The following is a 16,004-nucleotide window of genomic DNA, read 5'->3' as shown; positions in this document are numbered from 1 at the left end:
ATCTTGGTACTCCTTTTTCATTTACTGCATCCACCAGCAAGGAGCAGGGTGGTGAGTGAGCATAGAGGTACTCGTAGTCTTTCACTGGTGAAAAGCACTTGCATTCTACCCCAGGAGCAGTTGTAGGCATAGAGGCTGGTGTCTGCCATGTCGTAGAGGAAGCCATCATGATTGTCTTGTTAAAGGAAAGGGCCACATCGAAGGGACCTTCCAAGGCCAGAATGTTACAGGTGGAGTTAAACTCAGCAAATTCCTCTTCTGGAAAATTAAGGCTGGTAGCCACAGGGTGGAGCAGCTCTTGGAATGCACTACTGTCAGTGGGTGGAGGCCAATGCACCTGCCACAGCCTCGTCTGGGGAGGAACTGGAGGATGTCAAAGGGGGCACCACTGACACAGGGTGCTCCCTGAGAGGAGGTGGAGGAGACATCACCTCAGAAGGAATAGGATGGCAAGAACCCTGAGGCGACCAGCTAACACTAGCCTCAGGGGCTTTTAAGGAAGATGTACGTGACAGAGCAGAGCACGCAGTCTCCAGCAATTCCTGGTACGCCCATGGCATCCAGAAAGGGTTACCAGGCCAAAAGTCACTGGGCAGCAATAGAGTCCTTTTCCAGGCCTTGAGGGTGTGAAACTGCAGAGCAGTGTCACAAAGCAAAGAGAAGGAGAGCAGGAAGGCCAAGGAGGAGCACAGTCAAATGTCTGGCTTGGTGTGCATGGTCTTGTGGGACTGACAAGGTGAGCAAAAGCAGTGTGGAAAGCAGGACTGGTGCTGAGAACAGCATCGAGCAGAATGGCACTATGGCGACACAGGAAAGAAGTTGACCGGCGCCAGGACAGTAACCAGTGCCAGGAGCAAGATGGGTGCTGAGAGGTATCATGGCATGAAGAAAGGGACCGGTGTTGAGAGCAGGACTGCTGCCAAGAAGGAGAATAGCATCAAGAGTGAGACTGATGTTAGGATGGGGGTCGGTGTTGAGAAGCAGATCAATGCTGGGACTTGGACCAGTGCAGAGATGGAGACCCGAATCAAGAGCAAGATCTGAGCAGAAAGTGGGAACACCGAGCATGTGAGGCCTTTGGCACCACAGAAGACAAACAGAGTCTGACCTGCAGGGGTCCTGATTGGAGGAGCCCAACCGGTTGTGGGAAATGGGACTGAGTCCTTGAGTGGAAACATGGTTGAGGGGATGGCATCAGGACTGGTTAGGCAGGGTGCTGACCATCAGAGTGGGAGGCAGAGTGTGCCGAGGATCCAGAATCAGGTGCATCAGTGAAGGCCCTGGACTGAGAGTGGGCCAGCATCAAGTGGGATGGAGGAGGTGGCTGCAAAGGCATCCAGCACCACAAATTGGAATGGCAAGGCATCCAATGGGCATGCCAGAACTTGGGATGGGCCCAGGGAGTTAGGCAATTGGACAGGTGCTGTCAGGACCACAGGCTTACCCCTGGATATTCGCCGAGGGGCAGAGGCTTCAGTACACACTGGGAGCTCAATTTCTACGAGTTCTCAGGCCACCCACTACATATCAGGTGTCAACGAGCAACCAACTGGCACTGGATCACCTCTGGGCAAGTCCAAAAGGATGGGGATCAGTGTGCACGATGCCAGGGCATCAGGATTTTGGGCACTGGGAGTATCTGGTGCCTTCTGCACTGAGGATGCCCCTCTTGACAGAGTCGGTGCTGATCACCTGGGCATCTTGGACGCATGCACCAGACAGCAAGTGGAACCCCTTCTGGGCACCAAGCACAGAGCAGAGAATGGAGTGCTGTGCACAGAGGACAGAGGTGCAGAGCCTTGCCACAGCGGCTGGAGTGCTGACTCCACGAGGAGTTGCCGGAGTGGAAAGACATGCTCTTCACAAGTCTGGGGCTTGAAACCACTGCAGATATGGCACGTATGTATCCGATGAGCTTCACCCAAAACAACAAACGCAGGAGTCAAAAGGGTAGCTTGTTGGCAGTTGAAGTATTTCTTAAAGCTCTGCGATTTTTGCATGTCTAAACAGCAGAAGTGGAGAGACTTTCCCTAACCAAGGAACAGCGAAGACTAACTGCACCAAAAAACAATGGTTCTGCTAAACACAGCTGTGTACAACTATTGCACCAAAAGAGCTAGGGAGCTGTGGCATAGCAACAGGTACTTCACCATACACTGGAACAGCCACACGTGTAGTGAGAAGAGAACTGAGGGGTACCAGGTCAGCTGGGTCATATACAGGAGTTGCATAGGCACAATCCAGGGGGCTCACCAGCCAGTCTGGCTGGTATTTGCTAGGGAAAACTTTCTGACAGCCCTGCACGCACATACAGCTAACTCGAATAGATAGGAGCAATCACTTGGAGAATTATTATGATGGCTATCATGCCTGGTGGTATGCAATCTTACACACAGATCCACAAATGCACCTCAGTCCTGAGATACAGCAAGCCCTGGAAATCCAGGCATAGCTCTTGAACAAAGACTGTGAAAATCACAGAACAATCAACATCAAGTAGAAAACTGCCACTAGGTTGAGACTCTGTGGCTTTAGTTTTACCTGTGATCTAACCAGGAAGTCAATACATGGCTCCAGCAGTGGAAGACTGGTGTGCCTTAACTGTTATTTCAAAAGAATTGCCTCCAATCCTGATTTACTATATGATCACACACTTCCCTCAATATGCCTCCTACTGTATAATGAGGACATACTCTCTGCATCCATTTTACTTACAATGATTCTGAGAAATAGCCTTAAGAAGGTTATTCCCAGGAACTGTAACCACCCCCTCAGAATAGCAGGTTGTTGAGTTAGTGCTGATGAGTCAGATGGGTTTTTTAATTCTGTTCTAAAAGAAATCACCACAACAGTGGAGAAGGGGGAGAGGAAAAATAAAAAGGGAATCGAGTGGAAAAGGCTTCCACCGTCTGATGATTCATGCACCATCAGCGTGACTCACCTCGCAATCCTCTGCTGTTAAAACATGGAGGGTAGGCTGATTAGTCACAGTAATGAATTTTTCAAAGAAAGGGTTCTCCCCTCTAAATAATGACGACTTTGTCTGCATAGTGTTTGCATGACTCACCTTTCTAGCATGCCGGGCAGCACCAATCGTGTCATCTGCAAAAAAAAAAAAAAAAAAAATGTGAGGTGGGGGAAGAGAAAACATTCGTGATGGCTGGGAATGTGGCTGTAGAGTGGGGGAATCCTTCCCTCCCAGAGGCAGCTGCCTGTCCTCCCTCCATCCTCCACCCAAGTCAGACTGGAGAAACTGAAGACCATCTTTTGCACAGGCAGTTTATTTTATTCAGTGTAACTTGGCAGTGTCAAGACATTATGTGCAATTAATCTGGTGAATTCATCTGCGCAGCTAACATCAGGACAGTAAGAGAGTCAATTTATATCAGATATTTTCCACTTCTATAGCACTTTTCATCAGAGGCTTTCAAAATGATTTGCAAATAATGTCATCACCAAGAGGATGTGGGCAGGTATGACTCCTGATTTATAGATAGCCACACAGGTCAGTGGCGGCACTGGGAACAGACTCCAACTGTTTCCAGTCTTTTAAATCTATCCCTCCCTATCATCCTCTCCTCTTAACCGTGTGTGTGGGGGGGGGGGGGGCGGGCAGGGGGGAATAGTGAAAAAATGTTATTTGGTTTTAAGAGGCAAAAGAACTACCCAGTAGTACTGGTAGCCGGTGGCCACACTACAGCTCAATTTCGAGAGCTACCATCCGAAAGCTTGCCTTTCAAGAGAGAGGGGCTACACACAACAATCGGATTGAGGCACTGATGTGCCCTTTCGAAAGAGCCCTCCGTCCTTGCAAAAGTGAGCGGCTATGCAGCCCTGGGCTCTCCTTTGAAAGAATGAAGCAGAAAATGCCATGGACCGGGTCCCATGGCTGACGAGTCCTTCTGGGAGCCACAGCCAGCCACTCTCTTAAAGGGTCCCTCCCCAGTACCCTTGCCGTGCACATGCTGAGGGATGCCAGGCTGTCCGCAGCACAGTCACTGTGGAGACCTGCACTGATCTGCAGCGGCTCCAGATGGCCAGTTGCCTAGCCACCTTCCTGAAGGCCTCCCCACCCCATGTTGCAAGGCATGCGCCCCCTCCCCCAGGTTTGACAGTGCCTGTGGATGTACCCCACCATTGCCAAGTAGTGGCACTGGCTTATCATGGGGAACTGGGACGATGACCACTGGCTCCAGAATTTCCAAATTATGAAGGGCACATTTCTGGAGCTATGTCACTGGCTAGCCCCTGCCCTCCAGAACCAGGACACCTGGATGTGGCCCACACTCCCCCTGGAGAAAAGGCTTGCAATCACACTCTGGAAGCTGGCCACCCCAGACAGCAACCAGTCAGTGGGCACCAGTGTGGGGTGGGCAAGGCCACTGTCAGGGTTGCCCTCATGGAAGTAAGTCAGACTGGCTCACACACCGGTCACTAGGAGGTGACAGTGGAGGGGTCCTCGGGAAGGGACGGGGGTCCTGGAGCACCCCACCACATGGTCAGGGGCATGTTTGCCCTCCATCTCATGCAGGTCTTCAGAGAGATAAACCACCTCCTCCTGAGCTGGATCATCTGCATCGGGGACCTTGATGTCGCCATTGTGGGATTCACCAACCTGGGGTTCCCCAACTGCTCTGGCATGCTGGATGGACCCACATTGCAATCTGGTCCCCACAACACAGAAAAGGTGGCTATATCAGCTAGAAGGAACACTACTTGGTAGTGCTCCAGGCCCTTGTCGACAATAATGGGCAGTTCATGGACATCTTTGCAGGCTGGTTGGGCTGAACCCACAATGCCCAGGATGGACGTGGTGACCTACATCCCCCACAGTGGAGCTTTCAGCTGGGGACATGACCAAGCCCCCATGAATAGTGGGTGATATTGTCTATCCCCCCGCACCTGTGGCTCACGCAGCCATAAACGGGCCACAGCGACCCCAGTCAGGACCTGTTCAACACCTGCCACAATCAGGCCCGCAGCACCATTGAGAGGATGTTTGGGCACCTGAAGGGGCACTTCCGGTGCCTCCTGTCACATCAGGAGGTTGGCCTCCAAAATGTGCCCCATGTCATGGGGGCATCTTGCACTCTCCACAATATTACAGAGAGAAAGCAGGAGATATTCGTCCAGTGGTGGGTGGCCAAGGCCATATTCCGCTCTGACCAGCTGGCCACTGCCCCATGCCACCAGGTGGACCAAGATGGGATGTGCATGACAGAGGCCCTCTGGGAGGCCTTCACGTGGGGGCCCCCAGAGACCCTCGCCCTGGAACTCTACTACACCACCACCCCCTCCTGAACACCCACCCATCACTGCTCCCCTACCATTCTCACGGGACACTGGGGTGGTGAAAAATAAACCTTTTACTGAAACAAAGTGACAACATAATTATTGTAAAGTAAGTAACTAGACTGGGGATCAGAGATGGTAAGAGGCCATGAGCTGTGGTGGCTGCCGGTGCCCCTACTACCTTGGGTCTGGGGTCCCCTGACAGAGCCAGAATCACAGGCAGGTAGCAGCATGGTGGGGGTGCGGCTACCTCGGCGGGGTGTGTGGGGGCGGGGAGGGGCTGTCCCACCAGCCATCCCACAAGTGTGTGGGGGCTGGAGAGGTAGGGTGGGCAGAGGGGTTGGCACTGGAAGGGGCGCCTGGGCCAGGTGGGTGGTGACAGCCTGGGTGAGGGTGTCAGTGGTGCCTGAAACCCGATCCCAGACTGCCCACTCCATTGTCAGCCACTCCCACAGGATCTAATTTGGTCTCGCCAGGCAGCTGTCTTCAGCTGTTTTGGTGGTAGTGGCCTCCTTTTCACAGGGGCAGCAGCATGTGCCTCAGTGTGGTGGTGCCCCAGCCTCCTCGCCAGCTGCTGTGGGGCTCCCCAGAACATCAGTGGGGCTAGCCTGGCCCGTGCCTGCTGGAGCTGTGGAGACAGAAGGGAAGAGAGAGGCAACTCATCAGTCCTGCGAGCTGGCCACTGGGGAAACGTGCCCCCCATCCCCGTTACCCAGTCCTTCCCACCCTCTGTCCGTTGGCCCAGGGGTATCCTGTGTGCACTGGAGTCTCAGCATAGGTGGGGCGTATGCTGGCTATGGTCCACCCCCTTGCCCAGGCCATGTGTCCCATGGTGCTGGGGAACGCACCCCCGCCCCCCACGCCATGGGGTGCCTGAACCACCCAGGTCCCACCTGAGGGTGCCTCAAGGAGTTCAGGAGAGGCCTGGCTGGAGGACCTGGACATAACGGTGATCATCAGGGTCCTGTTGCTCGACCGCTCCCTGTCGCCATCTGGCTCCAGCTCATGCTCCAGGTCTTGGACGGCAGGGGCACACTCCAGGGTCCTTGCTCTTCCTCCAGTGCTGCAGTTACAGGGTCTCTTCGGGGGGGCTGCCTCCTTTGCTCCAGGGAGGCAGTCAAGCTCCTGATAATAGGGGCAGCTTGTGGGTACTGCCCTTGAGCAGCCTGCTATGTGTCTGGCCTTGGCAACAGGCCTGCTGCATCTTTTACCTTCAACCACCCTTGCTCCAGGACATGGGGGAAGAGAGGGTGCCCTTGGCAAGTGAGTCTGGCAGAGGGGCGGACGAAGGCTGCAGTGTTCCGTCAGCGCCCCATGGTCTGCAGCAGGGCCTCCTCATTCCCCCACAGGCCGAGGTGGTCCCGCAGCTCTGCCTCTGACCTGGATGGGGCTTTTTTCTTACCACCCTGTCTGGAGTCCTGGGAGCCCTTCTCTGGGATGATGTTGGCTCCCTGGGGGGCTTGGGGCTCCTGGCTATGGCTTGCACACCTGTGTTTGGCTCCTCATGGCTGTGCTAGAAGGCATGCAGCTGCAGGCTCGTACTGTCCCAGCTGCCAGCACACTCTCCACTTCCTGCCACAGGATTTCTGGGTTCCTGGGAGGGAGGGAGCACAGAGCTCCTGTGGGGTTGGCTAGGGTCCCTCCATGCTCTGGCTGGCCAGTGCTACGGAGGACCCTATCTTCCAAAAGAAGGTGCTCTTTGTAACACAGGAAGAGACTTTGAAGGAGTGCTGTTTGTGCATAGCCGCTCCCCAGGATATTTCGAAATAGGCCCTGCTTTCAAAAGTATTTTTGATGGATCTTCCTAATGTAGCCAGGGCTGTAGTGTAAGCAGGGACTCTGCTAACTTTGGAAAGGCAGCTCTTCCAGTGCAGCTTGCTACTGAGTGGAATCCCACTTAAAGAGTACAGTCTCTTCTAGAAAGACCATGCTGCCTGTGTAACAGAAAATAATTCCTACTAGAAACCAGGCAGAGAGAAAGAGTCCAGATTTTACTCCTGATCCAGACCAAGTATTGTTTGAACAAAGTCTCCAAATACAAGAGTGAGATTATTATATGCCATATATGGACACAGGTTATAGGCTATTGTTCTAGTGATGACGTTCAGAGGAGTTCTCGTACGTGTATGTGGCTTTTGTTTGTAAGCTATAGCTCCTTAAGCAACAGAATGAAAATATCAAATTACATACAGGAGCTATTCAGGAGCATGCAAAAAACAACAACAACAACAACAACCCTTTTTCTTGACACAATTCAGCTGGAAATATACTTTTTTCACACCACCAACACAACCTAAAGCCACATGGGGGCAGCAGTCATGCAAGCTTTTAATAAGGTGCAAACAGACTATAGTCCAGACAAGAAAAATATATATTTTTGTGCTTTAAAGATGACCAGCTTCACAAAGGTGAAAACAATGAGCCAACTAAGATGGGAGGAGGAATTTAATTAACAATAAGAATAATGACAAACAATTCACAATTAAGACGACTTTACTAGATGGCCAAAAAGCCACAAACAACGAAAGTCTTAGTGATTTTAAAAAATCACCTGGGTTAAAAGGGAAGTTAAAGCAGAAAAATACAATATTTCATTCTGTATTCTGGGAAAAAAATATTATATTGCCCCATCATAGGATCATAGTCTTTCCATTCCATTCATATCTCAAGAGGATATTAAATAGCAGCCATTAGGAGGAAGACATTTAACTCTGCAATTTCCTCTTACATCCAAGAGTTTTATAAGAGCTGGCAAAGGAAGGTGCTGGATCATTTCAGTCAGACTGAGTTAATTCCAGAAGAAAGCTAATGTTGTACCAATATTTAAAAAAAGAGATAAAGGGGATGATCTGGATAATGATATGTCTCTTAGTCTGACATCAGTCCTGGGCAAAATAATCGCACATCTAATAAGGGACTCTATTAACAAAGAATAAAAGGAGGGTAATATAATTAATGCAAAGCAGAGTGTATTTATGGAAAATAGATCCTATCAAACTACCTCGATTGAGAGGATAATACCGTTGATGCAATATACTTAAACTTCTGTAAGGCATCTGGCTTGGTACTGGACAACATTTTGAGCTAGAATAATATAAAATTAATCTGGCATAGATTAAAGAGATTAAAATATGACTGCTACATCTCAAAAGGTAATTGCAAATGGGAAATCACATAGAATGAGTATTTTACTAGTGAGGTCTTGCAGGGATAACTTCTTGGGCCTATACACTTTATCAATGACCTAGAAGAAAAACAATATCATCACTAAAAGTTCGCAGCTGACACAAACATTTTTGGAGTGGTAAATAATAGAGAGGCCAATCATTCATTGAGCTTGATTGGTCTTATTTTGTAAAATGGGCATAAGTAAATAGTGTTTTAATATTACTAAACCTATATACGTACATTTAGGAACAAACACCACACGCTATACTAACAGAAATTCCATCCTGGGAAGCTATGCCTTTGAAAAAGATTTGGGGGTTGTAGTGGGTAATCAGCTGAACATAGAGTTCCAAGTGTGATGCTAGGGTCTCAAGGGCTAGTTCAATTGTTGGATACATGAACAAGAAAATCCTGAACAGGAGCAGAGTGGCTAGTTTACCTGTGAACAACATGAAGTCCTATGGCACCTTATAGACTAACAGATATTTTGAAGCATAAGCATTCGTGGGCAAAGACCCGCTTCATCAGATGCATGGTCAGAAGCGGTCTTTGCCCACGAAAGCTTATGCTTCAAAATATCTGTTAGTCTATAAGGTGCTGCAGGACTTGTTGTTGTTCTCGAAGATACAGACTAACACGGTTACCTCTCCGATATTTTACCTGTGTAGTTAGCACTGGTGTGACCTCTGCTGAAATGATGAGTCCAGTTCTAGTGTCCACAATACAAGATGGATGTTGATAACTGAGTCAGTTCAGAGAAGAGCCACAAAAATGACAGGACAAGAAAGAATGCTATACAAACGACAGACTCAAAGAACTCAATCTATTTAGTTGAAGAAAATGAAGCTGAAGGTGTGACATGACATGACGTTGAAGGGGTGACTGTGTAAGTGCCAGTGTGGGGAACAATATTTGATAATGCGCAGAGAAAGGAACAATATGATTCAATGGCTTGAAGCTAGATGAATTCAGACTGGAAATAGGATACAACATTTTAATCATAAGTTTATCAAGGATGATGGTGTTCTCTGCAGGACTGGCAATTTGAAAATCAAAATGGGATGCTTTTCCAAAAGCTACATGCTAGAGATTTAGTGAAAGTCCCAGCTTATGTTATTAAAGAGGTCAGACAAGATGTTCACAATGGATCCTCTGGCCTGGAAATCTATGAATAAGATATCCCAATGCCAATGCTATCCTGAATGAAACTAGCTACCACAACAAACTTTTTGGTGGGCCAATGTCTCAACCACTAGGTTTGACTCAATTTCCAAACTACTTCAGAAATCCCCCTTAGAGCCTACAGTGTTAATTGGGCTGGGACCAAAAAACCCTCTTGCCAGCTTTGTGTCTCTCTCTCTATTTTTTCCACAGGGATTGGCTTTGATTAGGGAGATTTTATAGTATTGTTTTTGGCAATAGGAAGTGGAAAACATATTTTATTCTACCTAAAGACTTTTCAAAGCTATTGAAAAACAGCTCTATAATTATAATTCTTTTAATCAAGAACTCATCCTCAGTTCTTAAAAACCCTAACTTTAATATTATGGAACCAAAGTCCTACTGCAAAGTTTTAAGGAGAACAAGCAACAGATCATCTCAACTTCAAGAGCTACTACAGTCTTTAAAAAAATAAGTAGTTTAACTCAATGAACAACTCTTGGCAAAATACCAGATATACAGCACTTAAGTAATAAGCAGCAGAAAAAATGTTAAGTCAGAGTTCATCCCTGTGACAAGATCAAGCCACCACCCCCAACAGTAACAGTTTAGTATCAGTCATTTGTGCCAAGGCCTAGAAATAACTGTCAGTGATTTTCATTGTATATCATTCTTGGGTTCCAACAGTATTTCTGGAGGGGTGTAGCCAGACAGAGTCTCCCCCTTACAAGCCAGCTTGCTCGTTGCCCCCCCCACTGAGGAGCACACAGGGCACGGAAATGGCTGCTGACAGCACAGTCTTTGATGCCCTCATTGAGGCCCAGATATGCTAGCTTATCGTGACCCTGAGAAGCAGAAAGTACAGCTAGAAGGCTAACAGGCCAGACTGTCAACATGAGAAGGGGGGGGTGAACCCTCAAGAAATCACCCCAGCTGGCATTGATCAATATGATGCACACACAATCACCCAGAAGGGGACGTGCCCCGCCCGCACAAAAGAATGTCCTGTACTCCTAAATTGTTTATCTCTTGTCTTACAAGTGCAAACTAAGTAGAAATGCCCTTGTAACAAACTGGAGTCACAAAGACAGACCAGTATGATCTGGCACCATAGATAAGAAAGAGAATACATAACCCAAGAGGGGTATAAAAGATGGGTCCAGCAGAACTCTAACTTTGAGTGCATTCGACCAACTACCTGCTGGTTGGGTCAGGTGATTGCCTCCCGAGGTCCACAGCTGGGGACGCCCAACCTCGTATTAGTCTTTCCGTCGGAATTGAGTGACCGATCCGGCTTGGCTACGCTGGTATCGAGGAGACGCAGAGAGGGTAAGATACACCCATGCTAGGTCTCTGACTTTTTTGTGCACAGCTAAAGAATTAGAGCTCTGTAACTAGTATCAAGATATCATTCTGTTAGATGGTAACAGATATCTTTGTATTGGATTGTAACGTAACTTGTTAACACCTGTACTTTGCTAGCATATAAGAAGTAAACAATAACCTTTTGTAACCACACGCTTATAACTGTAGCTTAATAAACTTGTAACTAGTTAAGATCCAAGCCTAACTATTTTGTTAACCCTTTTGTCACTGCAACACAGCCGGCACAACAAAAGAACTTTAACCGTTTGGTTACTACAGCCTGGCCGTGGGTGAGTGTGCTAGGAGCTGCCTGCTTTAACAGTAAAAAACTGGGTTGCTTAGGACCCAGGGGAGTCCGTCAGCCTGTCTTGGCTGCTTGCAGCGACGAGCTCTCTGCTCTTGTAGTTTTAAACTTGGATGATAACAAGGGCATAGTTGGTACCTCACCGCACATTACCTGGCCACCGGCTAACAAGGGGTAATATAAAATACCCTCAAAATTATGCTTCCAGCTGAATCTCGTTTATCTTGATTAGCGTCAGTTTGACTATGTTAGTCTGTATTTGCAAAAACAATGAGGAGTCCCGTGGCACACTAAAGACTAGGATATGTTTGGGCATAAACCCACTTTGTTAGATACATCCAATTTATCTTACTAATTTTACAAGAATGCAGGGTATTAGTAGTGGTAATGTTAAACCTGTGCAGATGAGTTTTGCAAGTGTAGACTAACTTCACTGCAGGACATGTGTGCTTCTATAACTTTAAAAAAATAAACTACTTAACTTTGTATTAAAATCTGAAGCGTTATTTGTACTACTGTAGCACATAAGAGGACAAGCCATGGATTAGAAAGCAATTGTGCTAGACCTGGTCTATACTTAAAAATCACTAAAAATATTTCTGGCTGATGCAGCTGCCACCATTCATAAAAGCAGTATCATTATATCAATGGAAAGCCATTTTTGTTTATGACTGTGTTACTGACTTATGCTTGAATAGATATCTCCGATGTGCTTTTAGGTACTGTACAAAGCAAAAAGTTTAACTCTAACTCAGAGAGGACACAATTTTACCACAGCATTATCTCTCACATATTATGGTGGGTTTGAGTTTTATTCTGCTCCAAAATTATTTTGTCCCTACAAAGAGGGAAGAAAAAGCCAGTAGTCACAACACAAAAAAACCAGCAAGTTTCAGTTACACCAAGTTTATATAAAGCCAAAGTAGACCCTTCTGTTGCATGGCATGAGCAGAAACACTACACATTGATTTCAATCCCATGCCCTGGGATCCCTAGGGTTAGGGATCATTGCCTTCACCACTCAATGGAAATCAAGATGGCAGCAGCAGAGAGGCTGGGTTGAAAGGTATATAGCACCCACTAGTTGCGTCTTTTGCATTAGAAGCCTGATCAGCTATCTTTTAGAAGCCCTCTTCCAGACTTCAAACCACAGTCTTAAGTAGCTGCTGCACTAGTAATTCATTTTGGAGCAGTTTAACCTCTCCACTGTCATTTCCTCATCCTATTCCTGCAGAAAAACTAACAAAACAAAACAGTCAACCCTTCCACAAATTGCAGAAACCACCCTCTAAGCTCAGTGCAAATGGAAATAATTGCCTTGGAATTGGGGGGGAGGGGCAATAAGTTAACCCTCATGCCTCCCAAGTAAATTATGTCAGGCCTCAGTCTTAACTAAAAATAAAGTATAAAATGACTTCAGTTAATTAGTATATTGCACAAATGGAAAATATGAAGGTTCCCTGCAACTTATGGAGGTTCTTCAAGGTGTGTGCTCCCTATCTGTATGCCACATTTGGTTATACATCCACACCACAAATCTGAGATTCAACATTTCTAGCAAAAAGAGTCAATTGGTCCACATCTGAGTAGTTGCTCTTCTCATTACTCTGAGCCAAGGAGTGTCGAGCAGCACAGACTAATGTCTCAGGTTCCCCTCTTACTGCTAGTCAGAAGGCTTCAAAGCAGAAGGGATGGAGCGTATGCAATGGAATACAGACAGGGACCACACATCTCAAAGAGCATCCAGTTGCTGGTAAGTAATCTTCATTTCTTTGAGTCCCAGTCCCAGTATGCATTCCATTGACTGATAAGCAATATTTAAACAGTAGTGGGGGGATGCAAGGATGCAGTTGGTATAGATACCTGCAGTACTGCAGACCCAGCAGCTGCATCTGCAGAGGAAGCTTGAACAAACAAATAATGCTGATGAACATATGGAGAGCTCCAGGTATCCACTATACATATCACATGAAGAGAGACGCTACTGAAGTTGTTTTTGATCTAGGGGAATGGGTTCTTACCCCACCTGGGAGAGAAATACACACCACTTGGTAACAATGACACAGCCAGATAGTCTCTGAGCAGATAATGCCCAGCCTCACCATTGTTCCACTGTAGCAAAAAATTAACTTGGTCATTGTCCAATCCATTTTGTCCTTTGCAGGTACAATGCCAGAACCCATCTGACATTGAAAGAGTGAAGACTAATCTCCTAACAGGAAGCATTAGGTTTTTGAGAAGAATCCCAGTAAGCGGTAGGTTGATGTGAAACTCCAATTACTTTAGGGATGAATCTCAGGTGAAAGGAATCTCTTTATGAAAAATGGGGCACAGGAAATCTGAAAGGAGTACTCCCACTTCACTGATCTTTTGGGTTGATGCAATGGCAACTAAAATGGTGATATTTGTGTAAAAGTGGGACAGATTATGGAGCCCATGACTTACTGTATGAGGTGCAAGTCCCATTATGGTTTGGGTTTCACCACAGGTGTGACAGTCCTGTTTAGGCACTTCAGGAATCTAGTTGTTTGTTAGGCAAGTGAAAATGGAGCGTCCCCTTCGTTGAAGGATGGAAGCCACTTACTGTTGCTAGATGGGTCTGTAGGGAACTAATGGAAAGCCCTAATGTTTTCATAGACAGAAGATGGTCAAAAATGGCAGCAATGACTGCAGATTGTGGAGGCAAATGATTATACTGGACCCATGCAGAAAAACACGTTCATTTAGCCACATGCAAATGTTCTGGTGGAGATTTCCCCATAATGAGAACAGAATGAATGGCTTCTGAGCATGAATATTCTATGATCTGAGGCTCATTCGCACACCAAGCCATGACATGAAAGAACCCTGATTGGGACGTCTGATCTTACCCTTCTCTTGCAGTGTTTACTAACTCAGGAGTCAGAAGCTGATGGGAGGAGGAGCTGACATTTGCAGAACATCTAGAGACCAGAACTGTGAGAGTCTGTTGGGTGATATAGGACTGCCAAGTTGTAACAGAGATAATCTTCCACAGAATTTGTGACAGAAGATATCTGGGAGTAAAAGCATATCTGAGGTGATCTGTCCAGAATAACAGAAGGACATTTGCCCCTGGAACTGCAGCCCAGAGCCGTCCAGGAGTAATACAGAATAAATTTCTTGTTTGGGATCTGAACAGATTTGAGAATGATATTCTTTCACCACTGTTTGAGGATCTTGTTCAGAATGGGATTGCATATCTCCCATTTAAGAATATGAGAACAGCCATAGTGGGTCAGACCCAAAGTTCATCTAGCCCAATATCCCGTCTCCTGACAGTGGCTAATCCCAGGTGCTTCAGAAAGAAAGAAAACAACAAGTAATCAAGTGACCCACCCCGTTGTCCATTTTCAGCTTCTGGCAACCAGAGGCTAGGGATACCATCCCTGCCCATCCTGGATAATAGCCACTGATAGATCCATCCTCCATGAATTGTGGTCTATGGAAAAGTGTCTGCTGAGACTGTTCATTAAACAATTCCATGCTCCCGATAGATATGTAGTCAAGAGAGCTATTTGGTTTCTGATACATCAGTTCCATAAACTGACTTCTAGGAAGAGATTTTGCTCCGCATTGTTTATGTGAGAGCATCATATTTTCTGATATTGTTTGGAGATGGCAAGATAAAATAAGTGGAAGAAATGCATTATATACTAGACAGGGTGTATAAAAGATTTTTTAAAAATCTTTCTTCTGTCAATGACCGACAATACTAAATTTCTCTTTAAAATTAACAGTTATAATTAAATAGCCTCAAAAATATACCACATGTGCACTTACAGTCTCAGAAAAATGAATTAATTACTCTAGTCCGTCCAGCATAACCTAGAGGTCTTGCTTTTTGAACATTCTGGATTGTCAATTTCTGTTCCTCAGAAGACTAAAAAACAACATGCAAGGAAAGACAAGCTGGATAGGATTGTTTTTATTCTGTGCCTATGTGGTGATGGACCTTGATTAAGCATGGCAGAGGAGTTAAGACACTGTATTGAGACAGAAAGACAATATATAGGAAAGGGCAGCGGCAACACAGGAAGGCACTGTGGAGTAGAATGGAAAGAAAAAGGAAGACTTTCAGCACACACACAGCTTCCTACATTTCCCCACACTTTTGCCACAGAAAGCTATCAAGGCTTCTGTGTGTAAAAGAAACCCTATCTAAGAATATTTTGAATGAACTAGTTCCCTGAGTAAAAAAGGGAAACATGCCAAATGTAAGCAGTGTAAGATGATGATGCAGGGGCTACTTGCAAGAATGTAACATCACAAGAAAAACTGCTTATTTGGAGAAAATGATGTGGATATGGCTGAATGGATCAACTGGTTATTAAATAATTTGCTTTTCAATGTATTATTCTTCAAGCCTCTCTCTCAGACTTCTAGCATAGTGTGATTTGACAGGTAAGTTCCCAAGTTATTGGCTGTGTTGGATGTTCCTAGAGGAAAAAGTTTAGCTTAGCTAATCCTTATGGCTTCTTTAGAAAGGGCAGGTCTACACTACCCTGTAAGATCAAACTGTGGTTTGCTTTCATCAATCTAATAGAGATACGCAAAATTGCAGAACTCTCCCATCGACCTTCCCCGTATAGACAGCCAAGTTAGTCAAGTGCAGATATATCTGTTTTAGCTACGCAATTGGCGCAGTTGGAATTGTGTATCTGCAGCCAACTTTCTTAGTCTAGTGCAGACACAG

General features: G+C 46.3%; 1 protein-coding gene across 1 annotated transcript in view; it reads right to left on the bottom strand.

Moving 5' to 3' along the window:
* The window catches only part of HSD17B12 (hydroxysteroid 17-beta dehydrogenase 12), a 166,846-nt gene that overhangs the window by 28,131 nt on the left and 122,711 nt on the right, over positions 1-16,004 (bottom strand). Inside the window, exon 7 of the mRNA XM_074998955.1 lies at positions 3,068-3,102. Within this exon, the coding sequence (XP_074855056.1) occupies positions 3,068-3,102 (35 nt within the window). The remainder of the gene's footprint in view (positions 1-3,067; positions 3,103-16,004) is intronic.

The sequence above is a fragment of the Carettochelys insculpta genome, chromosome 6 (assembly GCF_033958435.1).
Source record: "Carettochelys insculpta isolate YL-2023 chromosome 6, ASM3395843v1, whole genome shotgun sequence".
In the NCBI taxonomy this organism is placed as follows: Eukaryota; Metazoa; Chordata; order Testudines; family Carettochelyidae; genus Carettochelys; species Carettochelys insculpta.
This window is presented reverse-complemented; position numbering and strand designations above follow the sequence as displayed.